General features: G+C 40.0%; 1 protein-coding gene across 1 annotated transcript in view; it reads right to left on the bottom strand.

The window, feature by feature from the left end:
* Positions 1–17,873, bottom strand: part of ADAM22 (ADAM metallopeptidase domain 22) — a 197,537-nt gene extending 179,664 nt beyond the window's left edge. The window contains exon 1 of the mRNA XM_027102789.1: positions 17,703–17,873. Coding sequence (XP_026958590.1) covers positions 17,703–17,873 — 171 coding nt within the window. The remainder of the gene's footprint in view (positions 1–17,702) is intronic.
* Positions 17,874–19,601: the final 1,728 nt, after the last annotated feature.

The following is a 19,601-nucleotide window of genomic DNA, read 5'->3' as shown; positions in this document are numbered from 1 at the left end:
AATATTTTTAAAAAAGAGATGTGGATTACATCCGCATCAAAATTAGATCCAGAGAGGCAGAAAGTACTGGGGGAAAGAATTACTCAAGCGACAGCAGGGTACCTGATCTCTGCAATGAAGTTTGGCTGAAGAATGACAATCAATCATTTTCATTGTGGAATTGACTTGAATTAATACAAAACTACTCAAAATATATATATATTTTTTTGTGGTATGTGGGCCTCTCACTGTCGTGGCCTCTCCCGTTGCGGAGCACAGGCTCCGGACACGCAGGCTCAGCGGCCATGGCTCACGGGCCTAGCCGCTCCGCGGTATGTGGGATCTTCCCGGACCGGGGCACGAACCCGTGTCCCCTGCATCAGCAGGTGGACTCTCAACCACTGCATCACCAGGGAAGCCCTCAAAATAATTTTTGTAAAAAGAGGAGAGGGTTTTTTTTTAGTATGTTATTTATATCAGAAAACTTAGAAGCTTTCATTATTAAGATGGTTTGATTTTGTTTTTTCTCTAAATGATTATTGCTTAAGTGTTCAGAATCTCTCAGTGAAATCTAGTGTAAATCTGGGTTCATGGGCTCAAATCATCCTTTGAATAGGGCAACTTCTATGCATACCATGCTTTTTGTGCAGTGAAAATTAAGAGACATCACAGTGCTTAAAATCCTTCTGTGTAGTCCTAGGTGGCCTGAAATACCACATTTTAGAGTCAATCCTTGGAGTCACTCCAAAGAGGCTGAAAAGTCACATACATGGGCTAAGAAGGGGACTCGAACCAGGCAACACATCATCATGGAATAATTTATCAGAGAACAGGTTCTTAACAGGACCAAGGTAGCTGGGTGATACCCAGCAGGGGACAAGACAGAGTGTACTTGATGGGTGAGGTAATGGAAAGGGTAAAGCAAGGGCTGGAAAGGCCTAAGGCATACTGACTTTCCTACAGAGGGAAGTGATGGGCTCTGGTGGGGTTCAGAGTCAGGCAGCCGCAAGGCTGAATTTCACAGCATTCGTAGAGCTTTCCTGAGGAAACCTGACATTTGATACATCTAATCTGATCACTCACCTACTTACAGCAGAAGTTATTAAAATGAAAAAAAGTTAAAGCAATTTATTACAGGGTTTCAGTGGATATGAATAAGAAGAAGATGTACATGGGATTACAAAAGCCAATGAATAAAATTCAGTAGGAATTCCCAGGTTTTATTGTCACGTGACTCGTTATTTTTGGTTAAGGCAGTCCCTCTCGGATCAAGGATAAAGGGATGTGCATTTGGCAGATCAGAGGGTTCTCATGTCAGCAAGTCTGTGGAATGAACTCAGCCTCAGTATTGCAATAGCACTCCAATCTATTCTTTGAAGGTCACCTTTACCCAATGTTCTCTTTGGCAGACTCTGTTGGCTACCGCTCAATATCCACTCCATATGCCACTAGCTAAGAGAAGAACCCTGAATGGGTCAGAGATCCTCCCTTCTCCCATATGACAGGAGAAAGATGAACTCACCCATCTCCAGGGTAACCCTGATTATTATCAACTCATCACAGAGACAACTTTCCTTTTGCCAAGGAGTGGTTTAACAGCGGTTTGACTCAATTCTGGCCAACAAGACTTTGGAAGTTTCAGTAAAAAAGCTTTTCCTGGATCCCCAGAGTGAAACAGAGGGGGAGGAGGTCTTTTTGTCTCCTCTGGTCATGAGAGTGGCAAAGCAGCAGAGCTGGAGCCACGCCTGGAGCTGCCCAACCTCTGGACTAACAGTTGTGTGAGATTAGAATCTCCTATTATGTAAGATTCTTTGAGTCAGACTTTTCCATCATTTTTAACCCAAAAAATCCCAACTAATTCATTATCAAAATGTGCTGTAGGTAAACAATTTCATAATATGAATAAAATCACCGCCTACAGTAAACCTAAAAAGTTATACTGCCTGTGGGATTCAGGAATTATTTTTGAGAATCAAAGCCACTAATAAAAGAAGCTTCTTAATATGTAGCTCAAAGCACACCAGGTTTTTGTTTTCACGATTAATCAGATTTCCATACTACTATCAAAGTTATCTTTCTGAATTTACAACTTAATCGCTTAAAAACTTTGACGGTCCTCCATTGCCAACCAGATAAAGTCCAGATAGTATGGCAATCAAGAACTCACTTAGACATACCTGTCAGGCCCCCAACCTAATATAATAGCTTAATCTCCTAGTTCCCCAGCTGCCTGAACTTTATACAACTCTGCCCCAAGGCACTTTCACATGACCACATCATTGTTCTCTTTTCTCTGCTTTAGATAAACCCTGTCCTCGTAAAGTCTTACACGGCTTAATACTCAGAATAAAATATCAATTTTTCTGTGAAGTTTTATCAAAAGCCATTTAATGGGCAAGATCATTCATTCCCTCCCTGGATTGATACCACTAGAATCAGCTTTGATCATCTTGCACTATAGATCACTGGATAGGTATTCGTTTCCTCCACACAGTCCAGAGTAACCTGAACACCAAGATCATTTCTCTGATCTGAGTTGAATCTGATTAGGGTTTACAGATTTCTAATCAAATCTCTTTTGGTTAGAAGAGAAAAAGACATGAAGAATTTCACAGGTGGGTAGGGAAACAAATGTAGCTCTTTTTTAATTGATTGTTTCAACCTTAAGGATATTAAGAACTTATTCCCTTAGAATTCTAATGTTTTAAAATCCTGATTATCACCTCAAACCCTACTTATGGCTAACTATTATAATATTGTTAAAGCAGATATATCTGAGATCCTGTATTTCACCTAATTTAATTATTATGTGTAAGGCAATCCTCCCAAAAGACAAGTAACTGGAATGCTTTTGTTACTGATTCATGTGTTGGTTCAATATTTGATTAAAAATAAGAATAAGTGATAGCTGTCAGTCCTTGGCTTTTTTATGTAATAAGGTGATGATGATATACAATTGAATTAGCAAAATGAAGATAAGGATCAGTCTATTAACAAATAGAAATCAGTTCTAAAGTAAAAAGTGAACCTGGTTGTCCCAGAAGGCAAGAAGTCTTTCTTTTTTTTTTTTTTTTTTTTTTTGCGGTACGCGGGCCCCTCACTGCGTGGCCTCTTCCGTTGCGGAGCACAGGCTCCAGACGCGCAGGCTCAGCAGCCATGGCTCACGGGCCCAGCCGCTCCGTGGCATGTGGGATCCTCCCGGACCGGGACACGAACCCGTGTCCCCTGCATCGACAGGTGGACCCTCAACCACTGTGCCACCAGGGAAGCCCCAAGAAGTCTTTCTTGTTGGCCCAGAAGGCAAAGAAGCACTTAAACATTAATGGGTTCATGTCAAAAGGACATAGGAACCAAAACGAAAGGGTTCCCACTAGCCAACTTTGGGATAATTTGAGCATCACAAAGACTAATGACTGTGATCGAATGTAAACATTTCATAAATAAAAATGCACAAGTCTACCACCCTATGTTCAAATTTTTTAAAAGAGATAGAGATATACCTTTGTGTTTAGGGATCCATATATAAGGGGTAAAACTATATAATGGTATAAATATGGACTTTATAAAAGGTTGTACCCAGTCTGTACTGGCCCTCTGGACACACAATAGATATTACCCTCTGCCTGAGAATAGTTAAGGTTAACACTCACGGGACAAGAGTATACAGTACAACCTGCCACATCAGATCTCACTGGCTGAGAACGTATGCCAACGGGTATTTTCACAGGGTGTGATAACAAATTCTTACATGTCTTTTGTATGTGTGAGAAAATATTTCAGAGACAAAGAGCAACAAGCAGGCTCTATGCAGATGGTGTCACCTGGGTAAGCATGTACCTTACACCTCACTCTACATACTCTTTACTATAAAATAAATATCGCTATTACAGAACAGGTGCCCCGTTACTTAAACTGCAAAGATTTTGTTCACCCAATATTTTAACAATCGTATCATAAACTTAAATTATATTAAATAAATCTAGGGAATCCTATTTGCTGTACCTGCTGTCACAGTTCCCTGTGGTTGGGCTATACCACTATCACTGCTAGATAATTTAACAGAGTTCAGTAATTTGGCACCTGGGAGAAAAACAGCAGTGAGCTGATAATTTAATCTCCAACATGTCTCCTAATCACTATAAAAGCACAAAAGAGTTTCTATGCAATTATGCAAAAACATTACACGTTTCATTGTTGTACATTAAGACTATTTACTATATCTAGCAAATTACATTTTCAGCTCATCTAATAAATCTGTAATACAAAAATATACATTAATCATTTTAACTATAAAAATAGTATTTATATGGTATTTTCCTTGAAGAACTAACACCATAAATAGTCTTGGTTATATTGAATAATTCTGTAATTATTTTATTTACAATTTAAATAATGTGCTTAAAAGTATGCTGAAATCTCCAGATTCCCCTATTAAAAGAGCAGATAATGCTAAAAACATCTCAAGGTCATATTTTAAAGACAATGTGTTTGCACTAAGGCTGTACTTTAAAAAGCCAGCCAGAAAGCAGAAAGCTTAAATAGACCAGTTTAATAAGAAGATGCACAGGGAGCTGACTCCACTACTCAGCTCTGATCTCTCCTTATAAAAGGGCTGACCTGAGCCTTGCAGTAGCTTCCTCCTCACCCATGAGCTTGGCCTTCTAAACCCTATAAAAGGCTCCAGCCCCTAGGGTCCGATTGCCTCTAGGATTCCTTCCAGATGCCCCTTCCAAAACAACTTCATGTCTTAGCTTTAGGATCGGCTCTCTGCCTTGGGTCACTTTCTGGCTCTTTGTCAGACATACCCAATGGCCCTTCCAGTGACTTCCAACCCAGTTCCCCCTTACTCTGGGCTTCGCAGCTGTCCCACTAACAACCGAGGCTACCCTGGGCTAAGCTCAGGAGACTTTCTGCCTGTGAGAGGAAGTTGTAAAGCCTAGTTTTAGGATTCCTAGATTAAAACTACCACTTTTCAACTCAGAATAAACAAGAGGAAATGAAATATGCTTTAGCTAAGGCATAAGAGTTGTGAGGTCTACTTAAAGTTCCTTAGGGTATTCTACCAATAGTGGAATCCTACCCTTCAAAAAGTGTCAAAAGTTCAAGATATATTTCAAAGGTAGAGCTTTATTATGAACCAAAGAGCTTAAGATCATAATCACGAGAAGTATGAAACTCTTTCCAGATTCACCATGGACATGGAATGGAAAACCTGAAAGCTTAGCAACTGTTTATACTTGACACCACCCCGCCCATGAAACAGAGCTTACAGAGAAACAGCTGTTAACGGCACCATTAAAAACTCAAAAGTCCACTCTGGAAAGCAGTTTAGCATTTCTCAAAACAATTAAACATAAGCCTACCACACGACTCAAAAATTCCACTTCTAGGTATCTACCTAAGAGAAATGAAAACTTACATCCACACAGAGACTTATATGTGAATGTTCACAGCATTATTCATAATAGCCCCAAACTAGAAACAACAATGGAGAGATATAATGTGGTATATCTATACAATGAAGTAATACTCAACAATAAAAAGAATGAAGTACTGACACATCTACATCAGAGATGAACTTCAAAAACATGCCAAATAAAAGAAAAAAGACACATGTTGTATGATTCCCTTTATATGAAATGTACAGAAAAGGCAAATTTATAAAAAAGTAAATTAGTGATTGCCTGGGGCTAGAGATAGGAATGGGGATTAAGTTTAAATGGAAATGAGGGATATTTTTGGAGAGATGAAAAGTGTTTTAAAACTGATGTTATGGTAGGGCTTCCCTGGTGGCACGCACAGTGGTTAAGAATCCACCTGCCAATGCAGAGGACACGGGTTAGAGCCGTGGTCTGGGAAGATCTCACATGCCACGGAGCAACTAAGCCCATGCACCACAACTACTGAACCTGCGCTCTAGAGCCCGCAAGCCACAACTACTGAAGCCCGCGCACCTACAGCCGATGCTCCACGACAAGAGAAGCCACCGCAACGAGAAGCCCGGGCACCACAATAAAGAATAGCTCGCGCCCGCTTCAACTAGAGAAAGCCCGCACACAGCAACAAAGACCCAATGCAGCCATAAAAAAATAAATTAAATTAAAATTTAAATAAATAGATAAATAAATAAAGCTGATGTTATGGTAATGGTTGCACCACTCAGTAAAGTAACTTTTAAAAAATCATTAAATTGTATAACGTGGAATGGATGAATTATATGACAAGTAAAAATACCTCAACAAAAATTTTTTAAGCTTTTTTTTTTAAAATAAATGTATTTTTTTTTGGCTGTGTTGGGTCTTCGTTGCTGTGCACGGGCTTTCTCTAGTTGTGGCGAGTGCAAGCTACTCTTCATTGTGGTGCACAGCCTTCTCATTGCGGTGACTTCCCTTGCAGAGCACGGGCTCTAGGCGTGTGGGCTTCAGTAGCTGTGACACGAGGGCTTCAGTAGTTGTGGCTCATGGGCTCTAGAGTGCAGGCTCAGTAGTTGTGGCGCACGGGCTTAGCTGCTCCGCGGCATATGGGATCTTCCCAGACCAGGGCTCGAACCCGTGTCCCCTACATTGGCAGGCAGATTCTTAACCACTGAGCCACCAGCAAAGTCCCTCAATAAAAAATTTTAATGAAAAGTCTTTAAGTTTATGCAATAAATGTTTCTAAAAGTTTGTGCATATCGGGTTATATTTGATAAGGTAAGCACAAATAAAAGTAGCATTGGGAAAGAAGATATAATAATAGATACAGAAGAAATTTTAGAAATTATTTTCTAGAAAGCATGTGGGGGGAATTCCCTGCCTTCCCAGTGGCTACTCCACACTTCCACTGCCAGGGGCCCAGGTTCAATCCCTGGTTGGGGAACTAAGATCCCGTAAGCTGTGCTCAATGATGTGGAAAATTCTTTGGGAAAATGCAGTTTCCCAAAGTTGGCTTAACAAGAAGTAGATGAATACATCAATACCCATCAAAAAATAGCTTATCAATGTCTTATCTATTAAAAGTGTTACAGGACCAGTCAGGATAAAGATAAGGACTTTTAAACATTAAAATATATATGTATGAGTCCTATACACACAAGATAATGTTTCAGGGAATTTTTTGTAAGTGAAAAATACCATTTTTTACAGCTTTTTAACTCTGATACCAAAAAAGAAAAAAAAAAAGACTAATGCCAATCTCATTTATGATTGCTGATGCAAAAATTCTAAATAATGTAACAGCAAAATTATTTTAGTAGCTAGTAATGGGGTACCTAAAGAGACTGGATCTTATAATTTTAAGCTATAAAAAACTCCTTAAAGTCAGTTGCAACATTCTAAAATGAAAACTAGAATTTGTGATTGGGCAACCTTCCCTTTTTGGAGGGGCAGGTCCCCCTAGAAAACCCTCAGAGTTGTCTGAACTGTGGGGAAAGCTTGAACCAGTAGAGAAAAGCAATTACACTCACCTCAGGTGTTAATTGCAGAGTTAAGCCACTACAGGTCTATTGCTTGTCAGACTGATCCACTCCCAAAAACTGTCTGTCCTTGTCTAAGCACTGGATCAGAGGGAATTAGGGGCCCGAGTTAAAGTAGTAAGGCTGTGCAATCCTGATCTTTTCTTCACTTCATGCAGGAGGAACAACTGTGACAAGGAAATGTATTCAGTGCTCTGAGCTATAGGCACCCCACATGGGATACTGTTTGAAGTTAAATAAGCCATCCTTTGGGAAAGGTATTGTCAAGCCATGGGAGTCAAGTCAGATCATAACTCTGAAAGCAGGGGTTCAGTTTCACCTTCTGAGAGTGGATGTCCCCATTGCTTTTCACCTTGAAAGAAAATGTAAGGTACCTTGGACCAGGAAAAGTAAGGACTTTCCCTTTTCTCTGCCTGGCTCTGAGCCGAGGATATGTCTGTGTGCTCCCAGTGGTATCAATGACCTCTTCAAGAAGGCTTGTGGATGGGTTTGGACTTGTGGGTTCTTAGCGGGACCACTCCTGGCAGATATAAGCAGCCATCACTGGTGGAGGACAGCTGTGCCCAGCAGCGCAGCTGTCATGAGGGTCAATGCCGGGGATCTACCGGAGGCAAGAATAGAGTGGCAAGATAAAAGACTAGAGAACAAACCTCACAAACAGTTGAGGGAAAGAAACACTTGGAGATGGAGCTAATTTACAGAAGGCCAGCTGGGACTTGTGCCATAGTAATTTAGATAAAAACAGGAGGTGTGATTCCATTTGATAATCACAAGGAGAGAGGCCAAGAACAACGAGTTATCCAACATAACAATATAGAGTTTATCCTCTATAGTCAAGAATAATTTCTAATAACAGGAAACATTACTGTACTAAATCACAATAAGTCAAATAAGAAAATCCATATGTTCACTTGCATTGATTAAAAAGGCATTCAATAAAATCTAATACCCATTCCTTTAAAAAAAAGAGAAAATTTAAACAAGATATAGGATGCTGGTTTAACTAGCTAAAGACTAGTTAAACTAGATAAACCACATAAAGACTAGCTCTCAAAAATCAAGAATCGACATCCTACTTAACAATAAATTCTAGAGATTTTCCTATCACCAAAAGGACCAAGACAAAAATGCTATTATCATCAAATAATAGAGTTCAGGAACTTCTAGAAAACGCATTAAGGTGCACAATAGTAATAAGAAGTATCATCTTGAAAAGAAAAATAAAGCTCTCATGATTTTCCAGTCATGTTATTGTCAAACTAGAAAGCCCAAAAGAAACAATGAAAAATCATTAGCAATATTAAGAATGACACCAATAATTAACTATAAAATATGATGGAAAAAATATCCACAGTAGCAACAAAAAAAATACAATTCCCATGAATATGTTCTACATAAAATGTGCAGGACCTACAAAAACCAAAGTACTAAATTTTATCGATAGACAGAAAAAAGTTGCTTAAATTAAAAAAACCCAGCAACAACCACGATACTGATGGAAGGACTTAGTACCATAAAAGGGGGACTTTTCTCAAATTAAATTATAGGTTTAGTGACAGTCCAATTAAAATTCCAAAAAGAAAGTGACAAAATTACCCTAAATTTCCACCTAAGAAAAGGCAAAAATATCTAAGAAATTTTGCAAAATGAAACTAAAATAACAAGAGAGTTTTCCATGCTAGATACTGAAACAGTTATATAGCTACAATAAATAGTATGGTGGTACTAGGCCCAATAACTAATGAATAGATCTTTACAAGAGATTGCTTTGAGAAGACATTAAAATACACAATAAGTAAATACAATGAATAAAGGATCATAAGTCAGTGCAGAAAAGAATGAATAATGCAACTTATGGTGCAGAAAATACCAGTTACCTCTGCTTAGACTGTTATCCAAAGTCTTTCCTGTGGCCTAAGAGGATCCTTCTAACTTTCTACATGATTTGGGCCCTTTTACATTTCCAACCTCATTTAATAACCTCTTGGCTCCATTCCAACCTCCTAAGCCATCTTCCTGTGTCTCAAATATACTGTTTGTTCCTGCCTCAGGGCCTTGACACCTGCTGTTCTCTCTGACCCTTCAGTCAAAAGTCATCTCCTCAGAGATGGCCTGTCCCTGACAACCACTGCTCAAATAGCACCCTCACCTCCATATCAGGCACTTGCTATTAATGGCACTATCACTCTCTGAAATTCTTTGTTTACATGTTCATTGTTTTTCTGACTAGAATGCAAACTCCCTAAGACTAGGGTACTTATTTCCTTGTTTGTCCTGAGACCTCAGGGTGTAGAAGAACTCTTAGAAATTACTAGAGGCTTAAGAAATGAATATATATGTATACATATGTATGTACACGTGTGTCTGCATTCATATGCATTGTGTACATACATGTGTGTGGCTCGTGTATAAACATATGGGCACATGATTATTGATAAGACCTATTCAACACAGATTTGTGTTCTACACAAAAATTTTGTGTTAAACGTACGTATAAACAAATACCATAATGAATTTAAACAGCAAGATAGTTACAGGTTCATTAATAACAGTGAAAGATCTCATGCTTTACATTATCATCACATAACATCATCATTTTTAATTATAATCTTATCCTCGTCACTTATTTTTATCTACACTGTAAGCATTCTATTTACCACATTGAAAATAGGGCATGGTTAAGTAAATGGGACTCTTCCAAACTTAACCTTCGATTCCAACTGAATTCATTCCCTGCCTTTTACCTATTGTGATTCCTACTTTCCTTGCAAATTCAAGAGTCCCAGTGGAAAGCAAGCGAAAGACGACTAATTGGCAGATGATTCCCTAAATGAAAGAAGACAAGATGGACTTGCTCATTTGAATAGAATTTGGGTGTTCCTTGTCTGAGCTGGCTCCTGCTTCTCCTCCCACCATCCTCGTCTCCCACCCCTGGCTCTACATCACCTCCCATCTGCACGGGCAACCCATCTCCCAACAGCTGTCATGTTTGAGTCCCTGGATGCCCTCCCTACATCCCTGTGCCCCCGTGAAGTAGGAAAAAAAAGAGACTGATATAAGAATCACAGAGTGAGAGAAACTGTTTTGTTGTTATTGAAATAAGATAAAAGTGAAAAAATCTATTTTTTAAAAAGCCAAAATTTAAGCATTGGATCATCTCAAGATCTGATAGCTGGACAGCAGAATCCCTTCCACATACACACAACTATATTTAAAATAGATAATCAACACTGTTAATCAACCATACTTCAATATAAAATAAATATTTTTATAAATTATTGACAAAAAAGGATGGGTTCTCTCTTTATCGTATGTGTTTCACATTCTAAAACAACCAACTACAGTCCACGTGGAGTATTTGCTTCTTTGCATGGTGTGTTGTGTGGGGTGTGTGTATGTGTATATGTGGTTTATTTCTGTCAGGTCACCAGTTGTAAAAAAATCAAGTTCTGAAAAGAAATTTTTTCAATATTCTTGCATTACTTTGGGCAGTTTAATTATCCACTTCGTGAAGAAGACAGGAGAGAGGTACAGGAACAGACCTGGCCTGAATTACTTCAATAATAGAGTTAAATATCTTTATTGACCCTTATCTTTTTTTTCTTTTCTTTTTTTTTATAGAGCAGGTTCTTATTAGTTATCTATTTTATACATATTAGTGTATATATGTAAATCCCAACCTCCCAATTCTTCCCACCACCACAACCCCCAACTTTCCACCCTTGGTGTCCATACATTTGATCTCTACATCTGTGTCTCTATTTCTGCCTTGCAAAGTGGTTCATCTGTACCATTTTTCTAGATTCCTTATATAGGCATTAATATATTTGTTTTTCTCTTTCTGACTTACTTCACTCTGTATGACAGTCTCTAGGTCCATCCACATCTCTAAAAATGACCCAATTTCATTCCTTCTTATGGCTGAGTAATATTCCATTGTATATATGTACCCCATCGTCTTTATGCATTCGTCTGTTGATGGGCATTTAGATTGTTTCCATGACTGGCTATTGTAAATAGTGCTGCAATGAACATTAGGGTGCATGCGTCTTTTGGAATTATGGTTTTCTCTGAGTATATGCCCAGCAGTGGGATTGCTGGATCGTATGGTAATTCTATTTTTAGTTTTTTAAGGAACCTCCATACCGTTCTCCATAGTGGCTGTATCAATTTACATTCCCAACAACAATCCACACCCTCTTCAGCATTTGTTGTTTATAGATTTTCTGATGATGCCCATTCTAACCAGTGTGAGGTGATACCTCATTGTAGTTTTGATTTGCATTTCTCTAACAATTAGTGATGCCGAGCAGCTTTTCATGTGCCTCTTGGCCATCTGTATGTCTTCTTTGGAGAAATGTCTATTTAGGTCTTCTGCCCATTTTTGGATTGGGTTGTTTGTTTTTTTAATATTGAGCTGCATGAGCTGTTTATATATTTTGGAGATTAATCCTTAGTCCACTGATTCATTTGCAAATGTTGTCTCCCATTCTGAGAGTTCTCTTTCCGTCTTGTTTATAGTTTCCTTTGCTGTGCAAAAGCTTTTAAGTTTCATTAGGTCAGATTTGTTTATTTTTGTTTTTATTTCCATTACTCTAGGAGGTGAGTCAAAAAGATCTTCCTGTGATTTATGTCAAAGAGTGTTCTTCCTATGTTTTCCTCTAAGAGTTTTATAGTGTCTGGTCTTACACTTAGGTCTTTAATCCATTTAGAGTTTATTTTTGTGTATGGTGTTAGGGAGTGTTCTAATTTCATTTTTTACATGTAGCTGTCTAGTTTTCCCAGCACCACTTATTGAAGAGACTGTCTTCTCCATAGTATATCCTTGCCTCCTTTGTCATAGATTAGTTGATCATAGGTGCGTGGGTTTATCTCTGGGCTTTCTATCCGTTTCCATTCATCTATATTCAGGTTTTTGTGCCAGTACCATATTGTCTTGATTACTGTAGCCTTGTAGTATAGTTTAAAGTTGGGGAGTCTGATTCCTCCAGCTCTGTTTTTTTCCCTCAAGATTGCTTTGGCTCTTTGGGGTCTTTTGTGTCTCCATACAAATTTTAAGATTTTTTTTTCTAGTTCTGTAAAAAATCTCATTGGTAATTTGATAGGGATTGCATTGAATGTGTAGATTGCTTTGGGTAGTATAGTCATTTTCACAATATTGATTCTTCCAATCCAAGAACATGGTATATCTCTCCATCTGTTTGTGTCATCTTTGATTTCTTTCACCAGTGTCTTATAGTTTTCTGAGTACAGGTCTTTTACCTCCTTAGCTAGGTTTATTCCTAGGTATTTTATTTTTTTGTTGCCATGGTGAATGGGATTGTTTCCTTAATTTCTCTTTCATATCTTTCATTGTTAGTGTACAGGAATGCAAGAGATATCTGTGCATTAATTTTGTATCCTGCAGCTTTACCAAATTCATTGATTAGCTCTAGTAGTTTTCCGGTAACATCTTTAGGGTTATCTATGAATAGTATCATGTCATCTGCAAACAGTGACAGTTTTATTTCTTTTCCAATTTATATTATTTTATTTCTTTTTCTTCTCTGATTGCCGTGGCTAGGACTTCCAAAACTTTGTTGAATAATAGTGGTGAGAGTGGACATCCTTGTCTTCTTCCTGATCTTAGAGGAAATGCTTTCAGTTTTTCACCATTGAGAATGATGTTTGCTGTGGGTCTGTCGTATATGGCCTTTACTATGTTGAGGTAGGTTCCCTCTATTCCCACTTTCTGGAGAGTTTTTATCATAAATGGTGTTGAATTTTGTCAAAAGCTTTTTCTGCATCTATTGAGATGATCATATAGTTTTTGTTCTTCAATTTGTTAATATGGTGTATCACATTGATTGACTTGCATATATTGAAGAATCCTTGCATCACTGGGATAAATCCCACTTGATCATGGTGTATGATCCTTTTAATGTGTTGCTGGAATCTGTTTGGTAGTATTTTGTTGAGGGTTTTTGCATCTATATTCATCAGTGATATTGGCCTGTAATTTTCTTTTTTTTGTAGTATCTTTGTCTGGTTTTGGTATCAGGGTGATGGTGGCCTCATAGAATGAGTTTAGGAGTGTTCCTTCCTCTGCAATTTTTTGAAAGTTTGAGAAGGACAGGTGTTAGCTCTTCGCGCCTGTGAAACCACCTGGTCCTGGACTTCTGTTTGTTGGAAGATTATTATTTTTTTTTTTAAGAAGATGTTGGGGGTAGGAGTTTATTAATTAATTTACTTATTTTTGCTGTGTTGGGTCTTCATTTCTGTGCGAGGGCTTTCTCTAGTTGTGGCGAGCGGGGGCCACTCTTCATCGCGGTGCATGGGCCTCTCACTATCGCGGACTCTCTTGTTGTGGAGCACAGGCTACAGATGCGCAGGCTCAGTAGTTGTGGCTCACAGGCCTAGTTCCTCCGTGGCATGTGGGATCCTCCCAGACCAGGGCTCAAACCCGTGTCCCCTGCATTAGCAGGCAGATTCTCAACCACTGCGCCACCAGGGAAGCCCTGTCGGAAGATTTTTAATCACAGTTTCACTTTCATTACTTGTGATCAGTCTGTTCATAGTTTCTACTTCTTCCTGGTTCAGTCTTGGAAGGTTATACTTTTCTAAGAATTTGCCATTTCTTCCAGGTTGTCCATTTTATTGGCATAGAGTTGCTTGTAGTAATCTCTTAGGATGCTTTGTACTTCTGCGGTGTCTGTTGTAACTTCTTTTTCATTTCTAATTTTATTGATTTAAGTCCTCTCCCTCTTTTTCTTGATGAGTCTGGCTAATGGTTTATCAATTTTGTTTATCTTCTCAAAGAACCAGCTTTTAGTTTTATTGATCTTTGCTATTGTTTTCTTGGTTTCTATTTCATTTATTTCTGCTCTGATCTTTATGATTTCTTTCCTTCTACTAACTTTGGGTTTTGTTTGTTCTTGTTTCTCTATTTCCTTTAGGTGTAAGGTTAGATCGTTTTTTGAGATTTTTCTTGTTTCTTCAGGTAGGCTTGTATTGCTATAAACTTCCCTCTTAGAACTGCTTTTGCTGCATCCCATAGGTCTTGGATCATCATATCTTTGTTGTCATTTGTCTCTAGGTGTTTTCTGACTTCCTCTTTGATTTCTTCAGTGATCTCTTGGTTATTTAGTAACATATTAATTAGCCTCCATGTGTTTGTGTTTTTTTATGGTTTTTTCCCTGTAATTGATTCCTAATCTCATAGCGTTGTGGTCGGAAAATATGCTTGATATGATTTCAGTTTTCTTAAATTTACCAAGGCTTGATTTGTGACCCAAGATGTGATCTATTCCAGAGAATGTTCCATGTGCACTTGAGAAGAAAGTGTAATCTGCTGTTTTCGGATGGAATGTCCTATAAATATCAATTAAATCTACCTGGTCCACTGTGTCACTTAAAGCTTGTGTTTACTTATTAATTTTCTGTTTGGATGATCTGTCCATTGGTGTAAGTGAGGTGTTAAAGTCCCCCACTATTATTGTGTTAGTGTTGATTTCCTCTATTATGGCTCTTAGCATTTGTCTTATGTGTTGAGGTGCTCCTATGTTGGGTGCATATATATTTATAATTGTTAAAACTTCTTCTTGGATTGATCCCTTGATCATTATGTAGTGTCCTTCCTTGTCTCTTGTAACATTCTTTATTTTAAAGTCTATTTTACCTGATACGAGTATGGCTACTCCAGCTTTCTTTTGATTTCCATTTGCATGGAATATCTTTTTCCATCCCCTCACTTTCAATCTGTATGTGTCCCTAGGTCTGAAGTGGGTCTTTTGTAGACAGCATATATATGGGTCTTGTTTTTGTATCCATTCAGAGAGTCTGTGTCTTTTTGTTGGAGCATTTAATCCATTCACGTTTAAGGTAATTATCTATATGTATGTTCCTATGACCATTTTCTTAATTGTTTTGGGCTTGTTTCTGTAGATCCTTTTCTTTTCTGTGTTTCCCACTTAGAGTAGTTCCCTTAGCATTTGTTGTAGAGCCTAGTTTGGTGGTGCTGAATTCTTTTAGCTTTTGCTTGTCTGTAAAGCTTTTGATTTCTCCAACGAATCTGAATGAGACCCTTGCTGGGTAGAGTAATCTTGGCTGTAGGTTCTTCCCTTTCATCACCTTAAATATATCGTGCCACTATCTCTGGCTTGTAGAATTTCTGCTGTTAACCTTATGGGAGTTCCCTTGTATGTTATTTGTCGTTTTTCCCTTGTTGTTTTTAATAATTTTTCTTAAGTCTTTATTTTTTGTCAATTTGATTACTATGTGTCTCGGCATGTTTCTCCTTGGGTTTATCCTGCCTGGGACTCTCTGCACTTCCTGGACTTGGGTGGCTATTTCCTTTCCCATTTTACGGAAGTTTTCAACTATAATCTCTTCAAAGATTTTCTCTGGTCCTTTCTCTCTCTATTCTCCTCTGGGACCCCTATAATGCAAATGTTGTTTCGTTTAATGTTGTCTGAGAGGTCTCTTAGACTGTCTTCATTTCCTTTTTTTTTTTAATTCTGTTCCATGGCAGTGAATTCCACCATTCTGTCTTCCCAGTCACTTATCCATTCTTCTGCCTCAGTTATTCTGCTATTGATTCCTTCTAGGGTATTTTTCATTTCAGTTATTGTATTGTTCATCTCTGTTTGTTTGTTCTTTAATTCTTCTTGGTGTTTGTTCTTTAATTCTTCTAGGTCTTTGTTAAACATTTCTTGCATCTTCTCGATCTTTGCCTCCATTCTTTTTCCAAGGTCCTGGATTATCTTCACTATCATTATTCTAAATTCTTTTTCTGGAAGATTGCCTATCTCCACTTCATTTAGTTGTTCTTCTGGGGTTTTATCTTGTTCCTTCATCTGGAACACAGTCCTTTGTCTTTTCATTTTGTCTATCTTTCTGTGAATGTGGTTTTCGTTCCATAGGCTGCAGGATTGTAGTTCTTCTCGCTCCTGCTGTCTGTCCTCTTGAGCCTTTTCCTTCTGAGGAATCTTTCACAATAAAGTATAACACCAGTTCTTGACCTCTAGAAAGATCCAATGTGGCCGCAGGACTAGTTTGACCAGGCCAGGCCATATGATTGGTTTTATTAACATATCTGTCCCAAAGAGTGAAATTTCACACCTGTGTGACCCCTTGAAGGAGTTGAGAACTGCTTCCCACCCTTCATAGTCTTAATAACACAGGAACTGGCTGTGCTTTTCATTTTTAATCATCCCATAGTCTTTATCTGCCTCCTGTACAAGTTACAACCTAAAGGTTGAATTAGTATATAATTTGGTTACAGATAACCTTGTTTACTGAACATTCAGAAGGAATATTATATAATGATACTTTTCCTTCCTTCCAATCTAAAAATATGTATTATTGGATCCATCCTACAACTGGAATCCAGCTACACAAGGACTTACTTAATTTGTCTCCAGTTTCAAACAAGACAAAAAAGTGTACCTGTTCCATAGCCCTATAAATTGCTTCATAAGGAAAAAAGCTTAGGTTAAAGAGTTCCCGAGATGGTGGAGTAGGCAGACCCCGCGCTCACCTTCTCTCAGGGTCTCTCACAACAATATGACAACTGTTTTCAAGAAACTGGGCTTCCCTGGTGGTGCAGTGTTTTAAGAACCCACCTGCCAATGCAGGGGACATGGGTTCGTGCCCTCATCCGGGAAGATCCCACAAGCCGCGGAGCAACTAAGCCCGTGTGCCACAACTACTGAGCCTGTGCTCTAGAGCCCACAAGCCACAACTACTGAGCCTGCATGCCACAACTACTGAAGCATGCACGCCTAGAGCCCATGCTCCACAACAAAGAGAAACCACTGCAATGAGAAGCCTGCACACTGCAATGAAGAGTAGCTCCCACTTGCCACAACTAGAGAAAGCCCGCACCTAGCAACAAAGACCCAATGCAGCCAAAAAATGAAAATAAATTTATATACAAGAAACTACCAATGTGAAAGACCAGAGCCTATCAGAAAAGACCTTCTATGGCTGAAGAGAGAAAGAAGGAACCACAGCGAGACAGGAGGGGCAAAACTGCGAAAGAGTCCAGACCCATACCAATGGGTGGGCGAGCCACAAACGGGAGAATAGCTATAACTGCAGGGATTCTTCCCAAGGGGTGGGGGGGTTGGAGCCCTACATTGTGCTCCCCAGCCCAAGGGTCCAGTGCCAGGAAAATGAGCCCCCAGAATGTTTGACTTTAAAGGCCAGCAGGGATTACTTTTGGGGGAGCCAGAGGGCTGTGGGAAATAGAGACTCCACTCTTAAAGGGTACACACAAAATCTCACATACTCTAGGACTCAGGGCAGAAGTAGTCATTTGAAAGGAACCTGTGGCAGACCCACCTGCTGATACTGGAAAGTGTTTCAGAGAGGCAGGAGGAAACTGGAGACCGAGACATGGGCGGCAGCCATTTTGGGGAGCTCGTTCTACCACGGAGACACTGGTGCTGGCGGGCACCATTCTGGAACCCTCCCTCTAGCTTATTAGCTCCAAGAACCAGCCCCGTCCCCACTCACCAGCCTGCAGGCACCAGTACTGAGACTAGAAAAGCCAAGCGACTAGCTGGGAGGGGACACAGACCCACCACCAGCAGACCAGCTGCCTGAACACCTGCTGAGCCCATAGCCAATCCTGGATACAGCCCTATCCATCAGAGATTCCAGGACGTGGCCCCACACACCAGGGTGCAAACACTAGATCTGGGACCCCCCAGGGTCCTTCAGCTAGAGACATGGGGAGCCTGCTCCACCTGCAGTGCACAGGCACCAATCCCAGAACCCCCTGGGCTATAGCCCTGCCCATCAGCCAGCCAGTTCTAGCCTTGGTACCAGCCTCACCCACCAGCAGGTGGACATCTGTCCCCAAACAACTGTAGCCCTGCAGCCTGCCATGGCAGGGCCCAGTCCTCTCACCAGCAGGCCAGCCCCAACCCTGAGACACCTCGGGGCCCTCAGCCAGTTGCCCCAGGATCTGACCCCATTCTTCAGCGGGGAGACACAACTTCGGGATACCCTGGACCCTGCAGCCAGCTGTATCAGGAACTGGCCCCACCCAACAGTGATCCAACACCAGCTCTGGGAGCCCTGGACCCTGCAGCCAGAGACCCCAGGACTAGACCCTGACCAGCAACAGGTCAACTCCAGATTTGGGACACCTTGGGCACCTCAGCCAGTGGCCCTGGGATCTAGCCCCACCCACTAGCTTTGGGACCCCCAGGGCCCTTCAGTCAGAGTCCCCAGGATCCAGCTCCACCCACCAGTGAGCCAGCACTAGCCCTGGGACTCGCTGGGGTTCCACAGCCAGCCTTGTCATTACGCAGCCCTACCAACCAGTGGCCAGCAGCCTCCACACAAGGCAGGGCCTGACAACCAGCTGAACAGGGGGCCAGCCATGCCGACCAGCACGTCCACAGTAGTCCACCCACCACAACAGAAGGACCCACACAGCCCACATAGGGGGAACCCCTAGAGTACATAGCTCTGGTGAACAGACCTGCTGGAACGTATAAGATATCTCCTACAAAAGGCCACTTCTATAACACTGGGAAACATAACCAACCTACCAGATACAAAGGATGAAATTTTGCATTTTCCACAACATGGATGGACCTAGAGGGTATTATGCTTAGTGAAATAAGTCAGACAAAGACGAATACTTTATGTTGTCATTTATATGTGGAACCAGAAAATAAAATAAATGAATCAATATGTCAAAACAGAAACAGACTCCCAGATATACAGAACAAACTAGTGGTTTCCAGTGGGGCTAGGGAAGAAGTGGGGAGGGGCAACATAGGGGTAGAGGATTAAGAGATAAAGATGACTATGTATAAAATTAATAATCTACAAGGATATATTGTACAGCACAGGGAGTGTAGTCATTATTTTATAATAACGTTAAATGGAGTATAGTTTTGAATCACTATGTTGTACACCTGAAACGACTATAATATTGTAAATCAGCTATACCTCAATAAAAAAAATCATTTTAAGATGAAAAAGTAAAAAAAAACAATCAACAAACTACATTAAATAAATGTTAGTAAGCATATGAGTGAGGAAATAAAAGAAAGGAAGGAAGGAACAGAGGGAGGGAGGGAAGGAGCGAGGGAGGGAGGGAGGAAAGAAGGAAGGAAAACTTAAAGAGCATCATCGATTTTTCATCTTTCTGCTCCTTAACCAATATAAC

This window comes from Aethalodelphis obliquidens, unplaced genomic scaffold, assembly GCF_003676395.1.
Source record: "Aethalodelphis obliquidens isolate GAN/ISIS:26980383/991018 unplaced genomic scaffold, ASM367639v1 scaffold5, whole genome shotgun sequence".
NCBI classification, from domain to species: Eukaryota; Metazoa; Chordata; class Mammalia; order Artiodactyla; family Delphinidae; genus Aethalodelphis; species Aethalodelphis obliquidens.
The sequence above is the reverse complement of the archived record's forward strand: the minus strand, read 5'-3'. Positions and strand labels throughout refer to the sequence as shown.